Genomic DNA, 16,035 nt, shown 5'->3' with positions numbered 1-16,035 from the left:
AAACCAAAAGCAAAATGAAACTAAAGATTTTTGATACTAAAAGAGTTTTTTTTTTTTTTTTCCTTTTTTTTGTCTGCTGGTCACTCCACAGTTACACAAACCAGCTGACGTAATCTTTATTTCCTCTTTAGCACATTGGTGGAAATCACTGCAGGATGCAATACAGGAAGAAGTGAAGTGTGGAAACAGGTCAATATAAAAAAAATAAAAGTGAATATCAGCCGGGGCTGGAAATATAAAATTAACAGTCATCGGTCCTTTACAGCTTTTTGGTATTATTATCTAAAAGTTAGTGGAAGATTTCATGTAGAGCTGAGAAAGAATTAATTATTATTTATTCTCTTTTAATCCAATATGTGATGACATAACTGGATTTTTATATATTTTATAGTAATATTTGTTTGTTTTTCCCTGTTTCCAGGAGGTAGAAGTAATTTTGATATAAAAATACAAGTATAAAAAATATATAGTCTATGTATTTGGCATTTGTTGTTATATAGGTCTGTATTATGCGATGCAAAATTAGTTAAAAGCAAAAGTTAGTTTCTTGTGTTTCTGATATTAGTTTTGTCTAAGTCGCCCGGCCCCAGGGGTGGATTTGTATATCCAGCTGATGATTTGTAGTCATGATCAGACGGAGACATGAGCGGTGTGGCGTCACCCCGGGCTGCCGCTCTGCTCACCATACAGGTCGTACTCCCGGTACAGGATGTAGTCCTTCAGTCGCCCCGGCAACGGCAGGAAGCTCATGAAGACGGGTGCTCGAAGACGAAGACGACCCAGGCAGCGACGGATCTGCAGACGACAGAGATGCTGCAGACAGCGGACGTTTTCTGCAGACGAGGAGGACAGAGGAGAGGAAAGACGGAGGATGGAGGCACAAGAAGGAAGAGAGGAGAAATGGAGGAAGGACGGAAAGGAGAGAAAAAGGGAGAGAGGAAAGAAAAGAAGAGGGAAGGGAGGGAGTTTTCACAGCATTTCTCTCATTTTTTTTGTCAATTCCTCCACTGGTGATGAGCTCTGAATATATGAAACAGCAATAATTAATCTGATTAAAAAAGGGAAACGTATTGTGATCAAACTGAATGTGTTTTGAAATAAAATGCATTGGTAAAGACACCTGACTTACAAAAAATTTAAAACTTGGAATTTGGCCCCTAACCTGGTCTGCAGCTCTCTATCTGGCCCTTGAGCTAAAAAGGTTGCCGAACCCCTGGATTATAAAAATTATATTCTTGTTTCTGTTGTGTGTGTGTGTGTGTGTGTGTGTGTGTGTGTCCACAGGATCAACAAAGTCTCATCTTCCTGAATCCCACCTTGCAGCCTGCAGATGTCGGGCCACTGCTTCTGCTCCATCAGAACAGGCTTCAGCTTGGAGCACAAGGTCACATGGTCCACGTAGTCCAGCAGGACCCGGACCACGTGGCCGGAGATGTGGCTGAGCCAGGAGACCGTGATCACCTCGCAGAACTGCACAGACGGACACGGACAGCACCATCAAACGACAGCTTTTAAACTGTGATTATTGACTTTGGTTTGACCGCAGAGTTACCTGCCAATCAAGACACCATCAAGGCTCAGCAATTGTTTTCATTTGTAGCAGCTAGATTTAAAAAAAGCCAACTCCATTCATTTCATAGATCAGGTAATTTACTGTGCAAGAGTGGCAGATACAGTGAAAAACTTTATTTTGAAATTTCAGGAAAAAAATCATTGTTATGGAAATTCCAGCTTTCGGGCCAGATTTACTAACAGGTGTGGTATTTGCTCTGATTTTTGAATTTTTTAATCGACATTGAATTTCTCTTGATGCGCTTGTTGCCTGGGTGATGCCAGTTCAGCGTCCTGTCCACTGAGAACCGCTGTGAAAATGACACACACACACACAAACTACCGCTAACTGACCGCCATTACCATAGTGTCTTTGATGACAGTGTTAGTCCATCCCTCGTAGTTGTCAGGGATATGGGAGCGGTTGCCATAGGGACAGTCGAAGCAGCGCTTCACGTCGTAACCGTAGTTACACAACATCCTCAGCACCACCTAGTGAGCAGCATGGCAAATTAAACAGGACATTTCCTTAACAAAAAAAAAAAAAAAAAAAAAAAGACATACTGTAAAGGTGAACCATATAGACTCAATCATCAAATTACATGCTGTTGTCAGTTGTGTCTAAATGGTTCTCACTTAAATCAACCCTTGGGGAATTTGAATAGTGCACCTGTTTGGACGTGTTGATTGAGTAAATGCATTTTTTATGTGTTTTGTTCACCTAAATCTCAACATATCACTATGATTCCTGTAAGAACTGCTGTTTCTGTCACTATAAGGACTAAAACACTAAATCATCATCACTGCTGCTGCTGCTGCTTTGGGTAATAACAGCAACCGTCTTACCTCGTCTTTGAGAGCGTACTGCAGGGCGGAGGGGAAGTGTGTTGTGTTGACTCTGCAGTAGTAGTTGACATTGGCTCCAAACCTCAGTAACAGGTTGATCAAGTCATAATTGCCCATGCGCAGCGCCACCTACAGGTAGGACAATGGTCACTGGGTCAGCAGTCAGAGTGAAAACTGAAAAGCCCTCCTGAGGACCTGAAGAGCGGACTGGCTCTAACTTGGCCAGAGCTTCGTCCCCAGACAGCACAGGAGAAAGATCTGACAGAAGTTTACACTATAGTTGTGGGATAAAGGGGGGAAAATGCTCTGCGGTCTTTGTTTTCGTAAACCAGTCATACTTGACAGTGGCAGGTCGCCAGTCAAGAAGCCATAACGACGCCCTTTTATCTCAGTGTTCGACTGACTGACCACACTTTGGCTTGAAAGGAGGACAAACACTGTTTCTCTGGTGATATGTGGTCTCTTGTGGAACATTGTTAACCCAGTATCAGAAGAACCAAAACTGAGGTGGCAGGGTCACATACAGGAATATAAGTGCAGGAAAACAGGAGAAAATATCAACTTTGGTTTTATATCTCTTGCTGTGCGTCGACAGTTCACTGTTATATAGTAACCTTTTAATTCACTGTTTAAATATCTCTTCTGGCATTTATTCCTTATATTCCTTATTAGCGCATATCAAATCAGATAATGTGTGATATGCATGTGTAAACAGAATAATTCAAAGAACTTGTAATTGACTTTTTTTCTTATCTTTGTGTGTGTAATCAACTTGTGAATTTTTATAGTGATATCTGAAAGTAAAATTTTGAACCCCTTTCCCCTGTGTGTTAAAAACAGTGTTTTTGGTATTATACGGTCATTTATAGGTGATTTTCAAAACTTTCCACCAATGGGATTCCTTGGGACTTTTTTCCCCTCACTCAGGACAAACTGAGGATACAAAATCAGTTGAGTTTGCTTCTCTTGCAATTTGTCCTAGGTTGACCCCAATTTTTAAAATTACTGGACTAAGTGGCTGAGAAAACTCATGGATGTTTGGGTGTTCATTCTAGAAAAGGGTGCATCCTCCATCTCCTCCTTAGGGGAACCTTTACCCAGGAGCCTGGTTTAAGTCAGGACAGCAGTGTCAACACTGTAACACACACACACACACACACACCTGCAGACATTTGACCGGGTCCTGGTTGGCCATGGCTCCGGCCTCCAGCAGCAGCTTGACTGATGACATGTCGTTATTGGAGACGGCGAAGAACAGCGCCGACTTCCTCTCGTCGTCATAGTTACGGCGAATCCAGGGGTGCAGCATGTAGTTAGGGTCGTATCCTGCTTTCAGCAAGGCCTGATGGGAAGAAGAGGGGAGGGACACTCATTCAAAGCTACTGTTATGGCTGTGTTCAGTGTTTGCAGGGTGTGGCGTGCACGGTGTCCTCGGACATGTATTGTATAATGTTGTATATTTATTATATTCTTGCGTATTTTAGTATATTCTATATAATTTTATATGTCAGTTTTATCTATCTATCTTTCCACCGCCAAAAACCTCAGAACCTATGGTGTGGAGAGGAACCAAAACATTAAAAACACTGGAAAAAGCGGCCTCAAAATGTGTCCTCACACACACACACACACACACACACACACACACACCTGTATGCAGTGTGTGTGTCCACCTGCAGCAGCCGAGTGTAGAGGACTCATCCCGCTGTCGTTTATAGCCTCCATAGACGTGACTGGGATCAGCAGCTCTAGAGCTCTGACACACAAACACACACACACACACACACACACACACACACATGCACACAATTATTTTGAAATGTTACATGCTGCAGAATTGATGTATTGTCATGAATCCATTTTTGCTTCGATAATAGCTTCTGTGAGTGTGTGTGTGTCTATGTGTGTGTGTGAGTGTGTGTGTGTTGTGTACTGCAGGTATCCGCGGTGCGCGACGCGGTGGATGGGCAGGTGTCCCGTGTGTTTGGCCACGTTGGCGTCGGCTCCGTATTCCAGCAGCAGGTCGATGACGGCTGGATCTCCGGACGCCGACGCCTCGTACAGGACGGTGGCCTCGTCCTGCGCCTGGGACAGCACGTCCGCCCCTGCAGAGCAACACACCACGCTGTAACACACTCCAGGACACACACCCAGCACTGACAACACACCACCGCACGCCAACAGCACACCCTCACACACCAGCAGCATGTTGGAACACACTAAAGCACACACATAATGCTCTAACAACACAACACACTAAATCACACACATAACACACTGACAATACACTAAAACACACACATAACACCCTAACAACACTCTTAAACACACACATTACACACTAACAACACACTTAAACACACACATACACTAATAACACACTAAAACACACACAACATACTAACAATACACTATAACACACAAATAACGGACTAATAACACACTAAATCACACACGTAACACACTAACAATACACTAAAATACAACCCCCCCCCCCCCCCCCCCCCCCCCCCCCCCCACTGCTTAAGTGAATCCGGCTCTCCTGTAACACGCTAACACACTATAATACACTGAAGCACACACGTAACACACTAACAACTCTAAAACACACACATAACACACTAACTACACACTAAAGCAGACACAACACACTAACAGCACACTAAAGCATACACATAACACCTTAACAACACTATATCACAAAAAAACATAAAATGCTAACAATACTAGAAATATACATATAACAACACACTAAAACTAACAAATATAGCTCTTTGTAGCATGTTACTGTTGCTAGGGCAACGCAAAATGAAATAATATATATATATTATAATAATATAACATAAATATAAGATGTGCTTTGAGTGACATGATGTTAGTAAAAATCGGAATGATGAATAAATCATCATCAAAAAAAACGTTATTCTACAGTTAAAAGTAACATTTCAGTCATAAACTTTAGGTAAAATGCAACATGTAAGTTCTCCCAGGTCATTTCTGCAGAGCGACAGCAGTTCATAAACCTTTACACTGACTATACAGGGAAAATTACACTCTCTCACCTCTTCTCAGTAGCGTGTTGACCACCTCCAGGTATCCTCCCTGTGCAGCCAGAGCCAGCGGGGTGAGGCCGTAGTTGCTGCGGGGGTCCGGGTGGGCTCCAGCCTCCAGCAGCAGGGTCACCAGCTGCGTCTTGCCCAGCCGGGAGGCCTCGTGCAGCGGGCGGCGACCGTGGCAGCCCGGCTGGTTCACCCTGGAGCCCCAAGACAGCAGCAGCTTCACCACGTCGCTGCGGTCTGAACGGATGGCTGCAGAGGGGGTGGGAGCCAGACAGACAGTCAGACAGACAGTCAGAAAGACAGGCAGGCAGACAGACAATCAGCCACTTAGCTTTAGACATAGACTGTTAGAGTCTGGAGAAGATGGCCTGCCTTCAAACAGCGGTGCGTCCTCCTCTTGGTCCTGGGTATCCGGCTGCGCTCCATGTTGGAGGAGGAAGGAGGCGTTTTCTATCAGGCCCTTTTCTACTGCCAGAAACAGAGGAGTCTTGCCGCAAAGAGTACGACACTCTGCACTGCCTCGGCCTGTGGCTGGAGAGAGGGAGTTTCATTTAGTTTAGTTTAATTTATTACTGTAGTTTAGTGTAGGTTCCTGCACTAAGACGGTTTTATTTTTGCTCATTATTTGGCCAGTCTGTCACAAGGATTTCTCAAAAACCTGTGAATTGCTTTCCTTAAAAACTGCTGTACAAGATCAAAGGTCAACTCGCTGAAGGTGATCCGGATCTGGGATTTTCATCACTGAAACAATGACTTGCTTTTAGCCCAAACTACAAAACTAATAGAGATAGAAACTCCGCTCCAAGTCCTATGAGTGTATTTGCAGAGAAAGAAATCAGTTTAAGTTAAAATGGAAGTGATAGGAATGATGCATTTAGGTTCAACCACAAACTGAAGGATTGTTCCTGGCTGGTTGAGGTTTGCACTCTCCAGGTGCCTTTTAGTTTAGTTTAGTTTAATTTTAGCCTTTGTGTAGAGAGAGTAGTGTGAGAGAGAGTAGTGTGCCATATGAGCCAACGTTGTACCCAAAAAAAAAAAAAAAAAAAAAAAAAACTGAGGTTGCACATTTAAAACTGACTGGATACAATTTCAGACCTCAAAACGCTGCCTCTCCTCATTAAGCAAAGCCTCGATCAGAGCCTTTAAATCATAAGTGCAAGACAGATAATGAACACTGTGAGTTGTATGGAGCCAATCACAAACTAACAAAGGTATCACCAATGCTTTATGGTTCGTAACACAGTCAATGATGCCAGTTATTATTGGAAGCCAGAGAGAGTTCATTAAAAATGTCAACATGATCTCCAGTCACTGCTTCATTACTCTTTTGGAGTAGTTATACATATTTTTTCCTTTTTAAAGCCAGAACAAACCTTTGAACGTGAGCTCCAGGATGGTGTGGTGGGTCTGAGCTGCAGCTTCATGGAGAGGAATCCAACCTCTGCTGTCTGTGTCTAAAAACCTGTCTGTCTCTTTAGCGCACATCTCCCTCAGGACCTTCTCATTACCTGGACACACAGACAGATTTGATCATGTTTGAGATGTTTGCTCTTTTTCCTTTGTCTTTGTCCTTTGGCAGCAGTTTCAGTTTGCATCCATGTTCCATAAGTCATATTCATAAAACTCAGAGATGTCTGTGGCATGGTAGTTTGTGGTTTAAGTAAGTTATCACTGTAATGACTGTCACTGTGGAGGCACTTCACTGTTATGTTGCAGTATGTAGTGGCCTCAAATGAAAGATATATATGAATAGTTTAACTGCTTAACTACTTTGTGTTTTTTTTTTTTTTTTGTAGAACAAAGGCTGAATCGTGTGTTTTCTTTCCATGCAGAAATTGTAAGTGCAATGCTCCCACACCAGTGTTTTTAAATTCTGAATCACATTATGAAGATTCACTTTGACAGAAGCCTCTTGTCTCCCACCTCACCTTGTCTTATAGCAGTGAAGATCTTGTTGCTATGCTGGCAGTCTGCCGTCTTTAGGCCGAGGCTGTGATGAAAAAAAAAAACACACACTGACAGGGTTAAATATTCAAAACTAAACCCTCACCACCTCCTTTCTGTTTTTCTTTGTTCAACAGAGACAGTAGAGAGAGACAGGAGAGGCAAGGTGGAGAGAGGGGACAACAGGCAGCAAAGGGTCCGGGCTGAAGTCGAACCTGAGCCATGTGGTACACACTCTACCAGGTGAGCCACCGGGGCCCCCACCACTGGAGACCCTTCTTAACCCTATAAAGCCTGAACTATGAAAGAATTGGCAGAAAATTCCAATGTTTTTTTTAAACTGAACCCTTTATTTAGTCCTATAACAAAATGTAAAAAAAAAAAAAAAAGATTTTTCAAAAAATATGTTATTATACACGGTTTTCTGTTGTATCATATATGACAGTACTTGAAGTGCCAATGGTATGGTCCAGGGTGAACAGGGGAAGTGTTCAAAGGTATACTTTTGGTTAAGTACTGATTAAATTGAAAATGGAATGTGTTATTTGATAACGTGTATCATATATGATACAAATTGCTTTATAAGGTTAAACAGTACATCTTTGCTCTTTTAAAACCCTCCTGAAAGGTGCAGAATTGAAGATTAAAGTGACAAAAAAGGTGTAATAAGCACAAACCTTGTCAGATAGCCAGGCCAGTGATGAGACCCAGTCCTCAGATCTTGTGCTCATTCCACGTTTTTCGCTAAGCTGCAACATTCCCTATTGGCTGTTGCTCTTTCAAAATGAATCGGGGGTTGAAGCTCAATGATTCCTGGGGCTTAGCCCATGTAAATGCCAACTTCCACAGGACTTCAGATGTAAAAAAAAAAAAAAAAATATATATATATATATATGAGCCTCAACTGCACAAACTGCACTTCTCACCCTGTTAACAAGGAAATGAGTGCTGGCACCGACTCCAGTCACTAATTCTTGAAGTGACAGTACTCAGTTTTAAAGGTAAGTACAAATTGAAATTAAACTCTATCTTACAGCTGTGTACCCAAACCAACACGAAATACTCCTGTTATTATCAAAACAAATGATCGTGGCTACATGCAACTTATTATATTATGCAGTCACAGAAAATAGCCGTAGTGCAGTAATAAAAGTGGTTCGGCTCCCACACACATTTACCAAACACACAGCGGAGAGAGAGTGACAGTGTAATTTTTGAGGACCGAGTATTCTTCACGTTATTGCCCGTTGGCTGTTCTTAGTGCTCCTATTGAAGCAATTTTTTAAACCAGTAATCTGTTCTTTTCTTTGTTACATTGATTGATTGATTGATTTTTATTAGTGTGTCATGCACACAGGTGCCCAGCCCATAAAGGCTTACAAGACACAACCACATAGAAAAACAAATAATAGTCAGTCATCAGACTTCAAAATTCAAATATCCAGAAGAACACGCCTAGCAAACAAGTAATAAGGTCATACAAATAATTCTTTTTTTCTTAATGACCATGCATTTTTTATAAACCTCGCTAAAGCAAATACATCCTTCCTGAATAACCATTCTAGTTTACTTTCATCATTTAGCCAAAACAACTCGGGTTTAACATACTGCATTTTTTTGAAAAAGAGACTGCCTCTCTTCATTTTACAGAGGACAATGGAACACACAATGCATTTCATCTTCTGTCACCTTTAAATTACATAATGAACAAGTTCTCTCTTCCTCTGGAATGGAGTTGAATCTACCCGTTTCTAAGGCCAGGGGGAGAATCCCGGCCCTCAACTGGGCACACAGGGATCTTTTACTTCTGTCCAGAGGAAGAGTTACATATGGTTCTGGGCAGTAAACATTTTTTAGTTGGCAATAAGTTCTGAGCTTTGGTTTAAACCATATGTCATTAGCCCATTTTTCTTTGTATGCCAGAAATAACTTATGCATCGCAAAATTAACATTACATCGCAGACCGTTAGTAAAGATGTGTTGTTGATCTATCTCACTAAAAATAGCAGACAGTTCACGGCACCAAGGGTATTTATTGGCTTTATCCCAGTTAAAGACTTTTTTGGCAATTCTTTCATCTGGCATAGAAGACAAACGATTCCATAGCCTAATCATTTCCCCTTTCTGCTTCATTTCTGCTTTCTGTTACATTTAACCTAATTGGTTGCGTTACAAGGGTTTACAATTGTTTCTCTGGCAGGCACACGTGAGATTAAAGAAGAAGGCCGTGCTGCAGTAGACAGTCAAACCACCCAGTCGGAGGCTGTGGAGAGCAACCCTCGGCCACACTTTGATCTGCTTTTTAAAATGATTAGCAACAAGGGGAATAATTACATGATGAAATGCTGCCTGTGTCTGAGAAAGCCACCCAAATTACAGTGTTTAAAAATTCATCATCCAACCTACGCAAACGCATCGAGGTTAATTTTTTTCATTGCCAAGAATTAAACGAAACATACAACCTAATGATAATGTCGCTTAAAATCAAACCGGCATAACTACAATGTTGGGCAAAATTCAGTTATATGGCCTGTAAAAATACACTGTTTTTAAAAATCTTGTGTAAAAGTATCCTCATTTAATGGTGCGCTGTTTTCAACAAAAGAAAAAGTAATAATTGCAATAACCACATAGCCTATTTAGATTAGAGCCATCATGATTATCACATTAAATGAAAACAGATCACATGAAGGCTTTACTGAATACTCTTTAACTTTTGTACTCTACCCAAGCTGCAGAGGGGAAACTAGAGATATTAAACTACATCAGGACGAAGCTCAGCTGTAAAAACATTTTTCGTGTATTTTCACCCCCAGGTTCTGTTGGACTGACCTGCTGCTGTCTCCTCTGCCAGACTCTTGGTTGGTTTCTCTCTGCTTGTGGCCCTCCAGCAGACTCTGCTCTATCATGTACTGCAACGCAGCATCCTCATCCTCTTCCTCCTCCATCCCAAACCGCCCAACCTCCATGCCCTCGGGTCGTAAAGTCCTGTTCAGGCTGGGGGGAAGAAAGGATCAACCGAGTGATGCTGCATTTTTAATATCTACAAAATCTATAAACTACCTTTTCTCCAGCTGTGGGTTTCCGTTCATTCCACTAAGATATGAAAATGAACTTTCAGAGACTTCAGACTTTCTTCACACCAGTATTCCATTAACTGCAGTGTTTCCCCTATAGTTTACTGGGGGGGCGCCCCAACAGACACCCCTGCCCCCCCCAACAGGAGCCTCCACTGAGAAATTCAAGTTGTAGATTATTTTTTAATTTCATGATTTAATTTTTATTTTAACCAAAAGGACCGATAACATGTGTTCTTTTTATTACATAAAAACTAACTGTAATTTGCGCAGTTTCAGAGTCTAATGCGTTGCTATGGTTTCGTTACATTCATACATGCATTTGTCCTCTCCTATGCGATGGGCGGGGCTCCCCCCTCACTCCTCTCTCGCAACACACACACCTGCACTCACACTGGACACACACACACCCACACAGCGGAGGGGAGAGGGGAGTGTTGCCCACCTTTACGGTGAGAAATATATGGGCGTTTTTTAGACGAAGTGTACGTGGCGAGGCAGAAAGCGGAGGTAGCTCTGTGGCTGCTGCTCGCCAAAGTGAGAGCATCTCTCCCAGCCTCGACCACAGCGCAGGCCGATCTTCTGCCCCGTTAACGTCGCCACGACTCGTCCCAAACACACCTGTTCCAGCCCTCCCACCGAAGCGCATAGTAAGAAGCCGCAGACAGGTCACCACCATCGGTCTGGCTTTGATTCAGCATGGCTATCAGACTGTAGATACCCTGCATGGCTATAAAAGACCCAACTCGGTGAGGAAATGAATTAATGAATTATGACGTTAGGACACGCTACTGTGACGAAAGCACTTAATTGCCTACTGTGACGTAGGCAATTAAGTGGAAATGTGTGTTAACTGTAATCATGGTGGAATCAAAAGTAGAGGAACTCCACCATGTAGCTAACCATTACTGTGTTGTATAAGTGGCTAATAATTGTATGTTACCAATCAAAATCAGAAATACTTTTTGATCCTTGATGGGAAATTGGGTAAAATTCCTTGCGTAAAATTGAGTATGATGGAGCTGGACTTCAGTTTTCCCTTTGTGTGTTTGTCTTCATTGAAGCTATTGTGTACTCATAATTGAAGCTATTGTGTACTCATAATTTTTAGATTTTTTTCTGAATGGGCATGAAATAGAGCCTGGAGCTCAAACAGCCTATCCAGGATGAATATTACAAATTTTTTATATTCACAATGAAGGTTTACTAAATCAACCAGATTGACTTTTTAAAAATAATTTTCCTTTAAATAAATGATCATAAAGTGAGTGAAAACCCTGGAGCCACTGTCCTGGGTGGCTGTGTGGTCAGGTATGCAGTTGCCATGCTAGTTATGGAGCACCAAGCATCATTCACCAAGCAGCGTGCGCTGTCATTTGAACAGACAGCGTGGCAGCCTGTCATGTTCCTGTTCAGAGCAGAGCAGGCAGCTTCCTGTGCTGCAGCCGTCACAGCCCCCGGCAGATGAGGACACACGTTTTCTGACATTTTCTTACCTTCTGGTTTCCTTTTCGGTTGCAACTTTGGTTCCCCTTGGCTCGGCTATGGAGTCCCTCCTGACTGAAGGGGGGTTTGCAGTGTTTGTTTCTGGTTTGAAGGTGAGGGTGGGTGGGGGGTGGGTCCTGTGACCCATTTGGCCAAAGGCAGAACCGTCTATCTAACTGAGTTACACCAATGAAAACTGTGCTGCTTCCCTGTATTACCAGACAGAGTTCAGTCAGCAGAAGTAGAAGTAGCAGCATTTTTTATTCATTTATCACACACAATACAATAAGTATAAACAGTATATTCAATATAGAGTGTATTATACAATAAGTTAAACAGCCTAGACAGTTTACTGTAAAGAAAGTAATTACAAGTGAAAGTTAAGTAATGACTGAAAAGGCTTCAAGCAGAAGCATAACGCTTATATATGTCTAAATGGTTTGGCACCCGTATACCTGTCGGACTTGCTGGAACCCTATGTTCCTTCAAGGACACTCAGATCCTCCGACCAGCTTCTATTGTCCGTGCCTAGAACCAGACTGAAGCTCAGAGGCAGCCGAGCCTTTGCTGTGGCAGCCCCCAGGCTCTGGAACGAACTGCCCCTGAACATAAGACAAGCCCCTACCCTTCAGGTGTTTAAAACATGCCTCAAGGCTCATTTCTACACTTTAGCTTTTCCATCTACAGCTTGAGCATTTGATGTTTTATGTGGCACTGGGTATGTTGTATATATGGTTTTGATTGATAATCTATTGTAAAGCACAACTCTGTTTGTATTTAAATGTGCTATATAAATAAATGTGGTATGGTATGGTATGGTATATATGCCTGTCTGATACTCAAATTAGGCTGCCTTCCACAAAAAAAAAAAAAAAAAAAAAAAAAATCACAGTTGTACCCCTCAGAAACAGCTTTATAAACCGTTCTTTTCAAAACCAAAGTTACTCATGCTTTAATTCATAGTAACATTGTTCCATTGTTCAGCTAATGTTGTCAGCTGGACATGCATCCCTTCATTTTTTTTTTTTTTCATGGAAAATCTGTATGAATACCCCATTCGGTCAGTGTAGTATCTGTGGATCCAGTCTGTAAAAATGTCATTCCAGCAGCCCACTTATAGATCCAGTGCAATTATTTGAACAAAATTATTTTAATGAGAATCTTTCTTGTTTTTTGTTTGTTTTTTTCCCCAGTTTTTATGGTTAGATGGCAGAAAGCTTATAGTGATTATGGTGAGTTTTACCTTCCACTGCAGGCCTTCTATATTTGAGGAACAAAAGTCCAGTATTGGAACAATGACCGTTCAGGTATTTTGGCTACAGTGGTGATTAGCTGGCTGCTGTCTGACAGAGAATGGAGAACCTCATTAACAATGCATACTCTTGACCAATCAGAGCATTTATGATAACCTGTTTATACGTAGTTGTAGTTACACCAGGACGTATAGACTGGAAATCTAAATCCATCTGAGAATGTGTTTTTCAAATTTCCACCATGCTGACAGTTAATAATAATTTACATAGATTTATATTAACTGGTGCTTTATAATGCATTCTCTCATGAAACTGAGAAGTGTGATTCTGAATGTTCTACACCTTTTGAATCCCTTCTAATTTTTACCAAAAAAAAAAAAAAAAAAAAAAAAAAAAAGTCATAAAAACACTTTTACAACCACAGTAGTAAGCTAAGTCTCCATATGATATTCCTGTTTATGCGTCGTTCATGTCACAACTGTGAGGCTGGAAGGCTCTGGCCGGGTGGGACGGGGGATCTGATTTGCCCTGTTGCTATTTTTTACCCCGTCCAGCTAAATATAAACACTGAGCTGATCAGCAGACAGACACTGGCACACTGCAGGACAGACACACACCCAGGTTTATGTGTTTTTTGAGGCTATAGATATTTACTGTCCTTATATTTTTATGCCAAAATTTACTGTTTTCCCTTGGATTTTTATTCTTATCAGGGTGGGAAAACAATTCTTCAACAGCACTTAGACCATCGTGGGACACTGAAACCCTCTGCTGAAACCTGAGACTGTGCAAATGAAATTCCTCAATGTTTGCAGCACATTTAAGCTCTTCAGCCTCTGCTGCCCACGATCTCAGACAAGCTTTGTGCCAACCTACAGAACTCTATATTTTAAATTCTAATGGAGATCCCAAGGTTCCCAAATATATCCTGCTGTGTTACAGGGAAACGTGTGCAAAATGATGCACAGGACATTTAGATATTTTCTATTTGAATGTAATGCTACAGCCATAAAACATAAAATATTGTGGATATTTCACTCAATACACACTGTATGGACAAAAGTATTGGGCCCCACCTCTTAATCAGTGAATTAATGTGCTTCATTGCCACAGGTGTGTAAACTCAAGCAGTCTGCCTTTACAAACATTGGTGAAAGAATGGCTTGTTCCAAAGAGCTCACTGAATTCCAGCCACGCCATTTCTAGAAATAAGTTATGGGTCACAAATTTAAAAAGTAACACTTGCAATTTGTTGCAATGCATTTTATTTATTAGGCTACATCAGGTCTGGTTTGTGTGTTGACAAACTTCAGGACAAGATGTAGAGGGATGGTGGACTGCCTGCTGCCTCCAACCAGCCAAGCGGCCCAGCTTTCCAACTCAGCCACTGATGGAAATTGTTTTCTGCCTCAGCGAACGACGAGTCTAATAGTAACGGTCGTAAGCAAGGCCCCCTAGTGCGAGAGCAATATTGCCGGTGAGACCAAGACAGTAAACAATGATCAGTGGCAGCGTTAGAAAGTTGATGGCAATCGAAAGAACCATGCACAGCACCAGTTGAGTAACTATCAGCGATGCAACGTTCTGGTAGAGCCATCTCAGCGGGGCCCTCAGGGTTTCTTTGGGGTTTCTCCGAAGTCCGGACATCGTTGAGCGGACCCTCTTCCACAGGCTGGGGCGTTTGGCTTTGTCTCTGTCCTGTGGGAACACCACGTCCAGCTGTTTGCAGCAGAGGGTTGCCGTGTTAAATATGGCATCCAGACGCTTAATCAGCTCAAGAGCGTTTGGTGCGGTCTTCCTCTGTGATATGACGTGTGATATTTCAGCACATCGCTCCATCACAGATGTGAGGATGACCCGCCACTCTTTGGCTTCTTTTTGTGCGTCCACGGCTCTGCTGTGCTCAGCTGGCGGTGTGTCTCCAGAGGGGAGGCCGGCCTGCAGCTGGGAGACCTTGCCTGACACCTCCTTGATGATGACCTCAAGGACATGCACAAAGTCCGTGGCCCTGTTGGTGCCGCCGACTCTGATGTAGGTGTAGAGGCTGTGGATGGTCTCAGTCCCGGTTGTGGTGGCGGGCGGGCCGGAGTCGTTGGTGTGTCCAGCTGGAGCTGTGCTTGCTGGGCGGAGGGGGGTGCTCCCCTCGGCCTCAGCAGCAGTGGGCTCCGTGGACTCTTGTTGGCCGTGCTCGTCCAGCACGGCTGTGTGTGCACCCAGCCGGCCTTGGCCTGGATGGGTGCTATCTGGGTGGGCAGGGGTCTGCCTCTGCGGGCCGGAGTCGTTGGTGTGTCCAGCTGGAGCTGTGCTTGCTGGGCGGAGGGGGGTGCTCCCCTCGGCCTCAGCAGCAGTGGGCTCCGTGGACTCTTGTTGGCCGTGCTCGTCCAGCACGGCTGTGTGTGCACCCAGCCGGCCTTGGCCTGGATGGGTGCTATCTGGGTGGGCAGGGGTCTGCCTCTGCGGCTCGGTGGTGGCGGCCGCCTCGGCCTCATCCAGAGGAGACTCTGGATGGACCTTCATGTCCCTCTTCCGAAGGGAAAATTTGGAGCAGAACCAGTTCCTCACACGCTTCATGATGACAATTCAGTTTTGCACACAGACAGAGCTCTGTCTGCCCTTTGAATACACTCTGGAGGCTGTGACGTCATAGTGCGATGATGTGACGTATGCAATCACATAGTTCATTGATGTGTGTGCCTGAGATCGTATTGTCACAGTCCAGCGAGGAAAAACTCACTGTTTGAGGCTTTTTCTGTTCATTTTCGGCAGATGATGTTAAAGCTACTTTACAGAATAAGTGGCGGAGCCAGATTGTATGGCGCC

At 43.1% G+C, this 16,035-nt stretch overlaps 2 protein-coding genes across 2 annotated transcripts in view; both read right to left on the bottom strand.

The window, feature by feature from the left end:
- LOC115359829 (zinc finger protein 585A-like) overlaps positions 1-16,035 on the bottom strand; it is a 1,044,768-nt gene that overhangs the window by 374,388 nt on the left and 654,345 nt on the right. The window lies entirely within an intron of this gene.
- asb14a (ankyrin repeat and SOCS box containing 14a) lies at positions 658-10,348 on the bottom strand. The gene is made up of 12 exons (XM_030052385.1): positions 10,229-10,348; positions 7,385-7,433; positions 6,830-6,964; positions 5,829-5,987; positions 5,460-5,705; positions 4,331-4,502; positions 4,048-4,153; positions 3,560-3,739; positions 2,398-2,526; positions 1,915-2,043; positions 1,317-1,470; positions 658-833 (listed from the first exon to the last, which is right to left on the bottom strand). The coding sequence occupies exons 1-12, from the start codon at positions 10,346-10,348 to the stop codon at positions 658-660; spliced, it is 1,755 nt and encodes a 584-aa protein (XP_029908245.1).

This window comes from Myripristis murdjan, chromosome 5, assembly GCF_902150065.1.
Source record: "Myripristis murdjan chromosome 5, fMyrMur1.1, whole genome shotgun sequence".
NCBI lineage: Eukaryota > Metazoa > Chordata > Actinopteri > Holocentriformes > Holocentridae > Myripristis > Myripristis murdjan.
Note: the sequence above shows the minus strand (reverse complement) of the source record. Positions and strands in the feature narration are given on the sequence as shown.

Excerpts from the sequence above, each read along its gene's own strand:
- asb14a (XM_030052385.1), bottom strand. The coding sequence starts at position 10,348 with ATGGAGGAGGAAGAGGATGAGGATGCTGCGTTGCAGTACATGATAGAG. Across the intron at positions 5,988-6,829 it reads CCTGGAGCTCACGTTCAAAG|CCACAGGCCGAGGCAGTGCA; the intron begins GTTTGTTCTGGC and ends CCCTCTCTCCAG. Across the intron at positions 3,740-4,047 it reads GACACACACACTGCATACAG|GCCTTGCTGAAAGCAGGATA; the intron begins GTGTGTGTGTGT and ends TCTTCCCATCAG.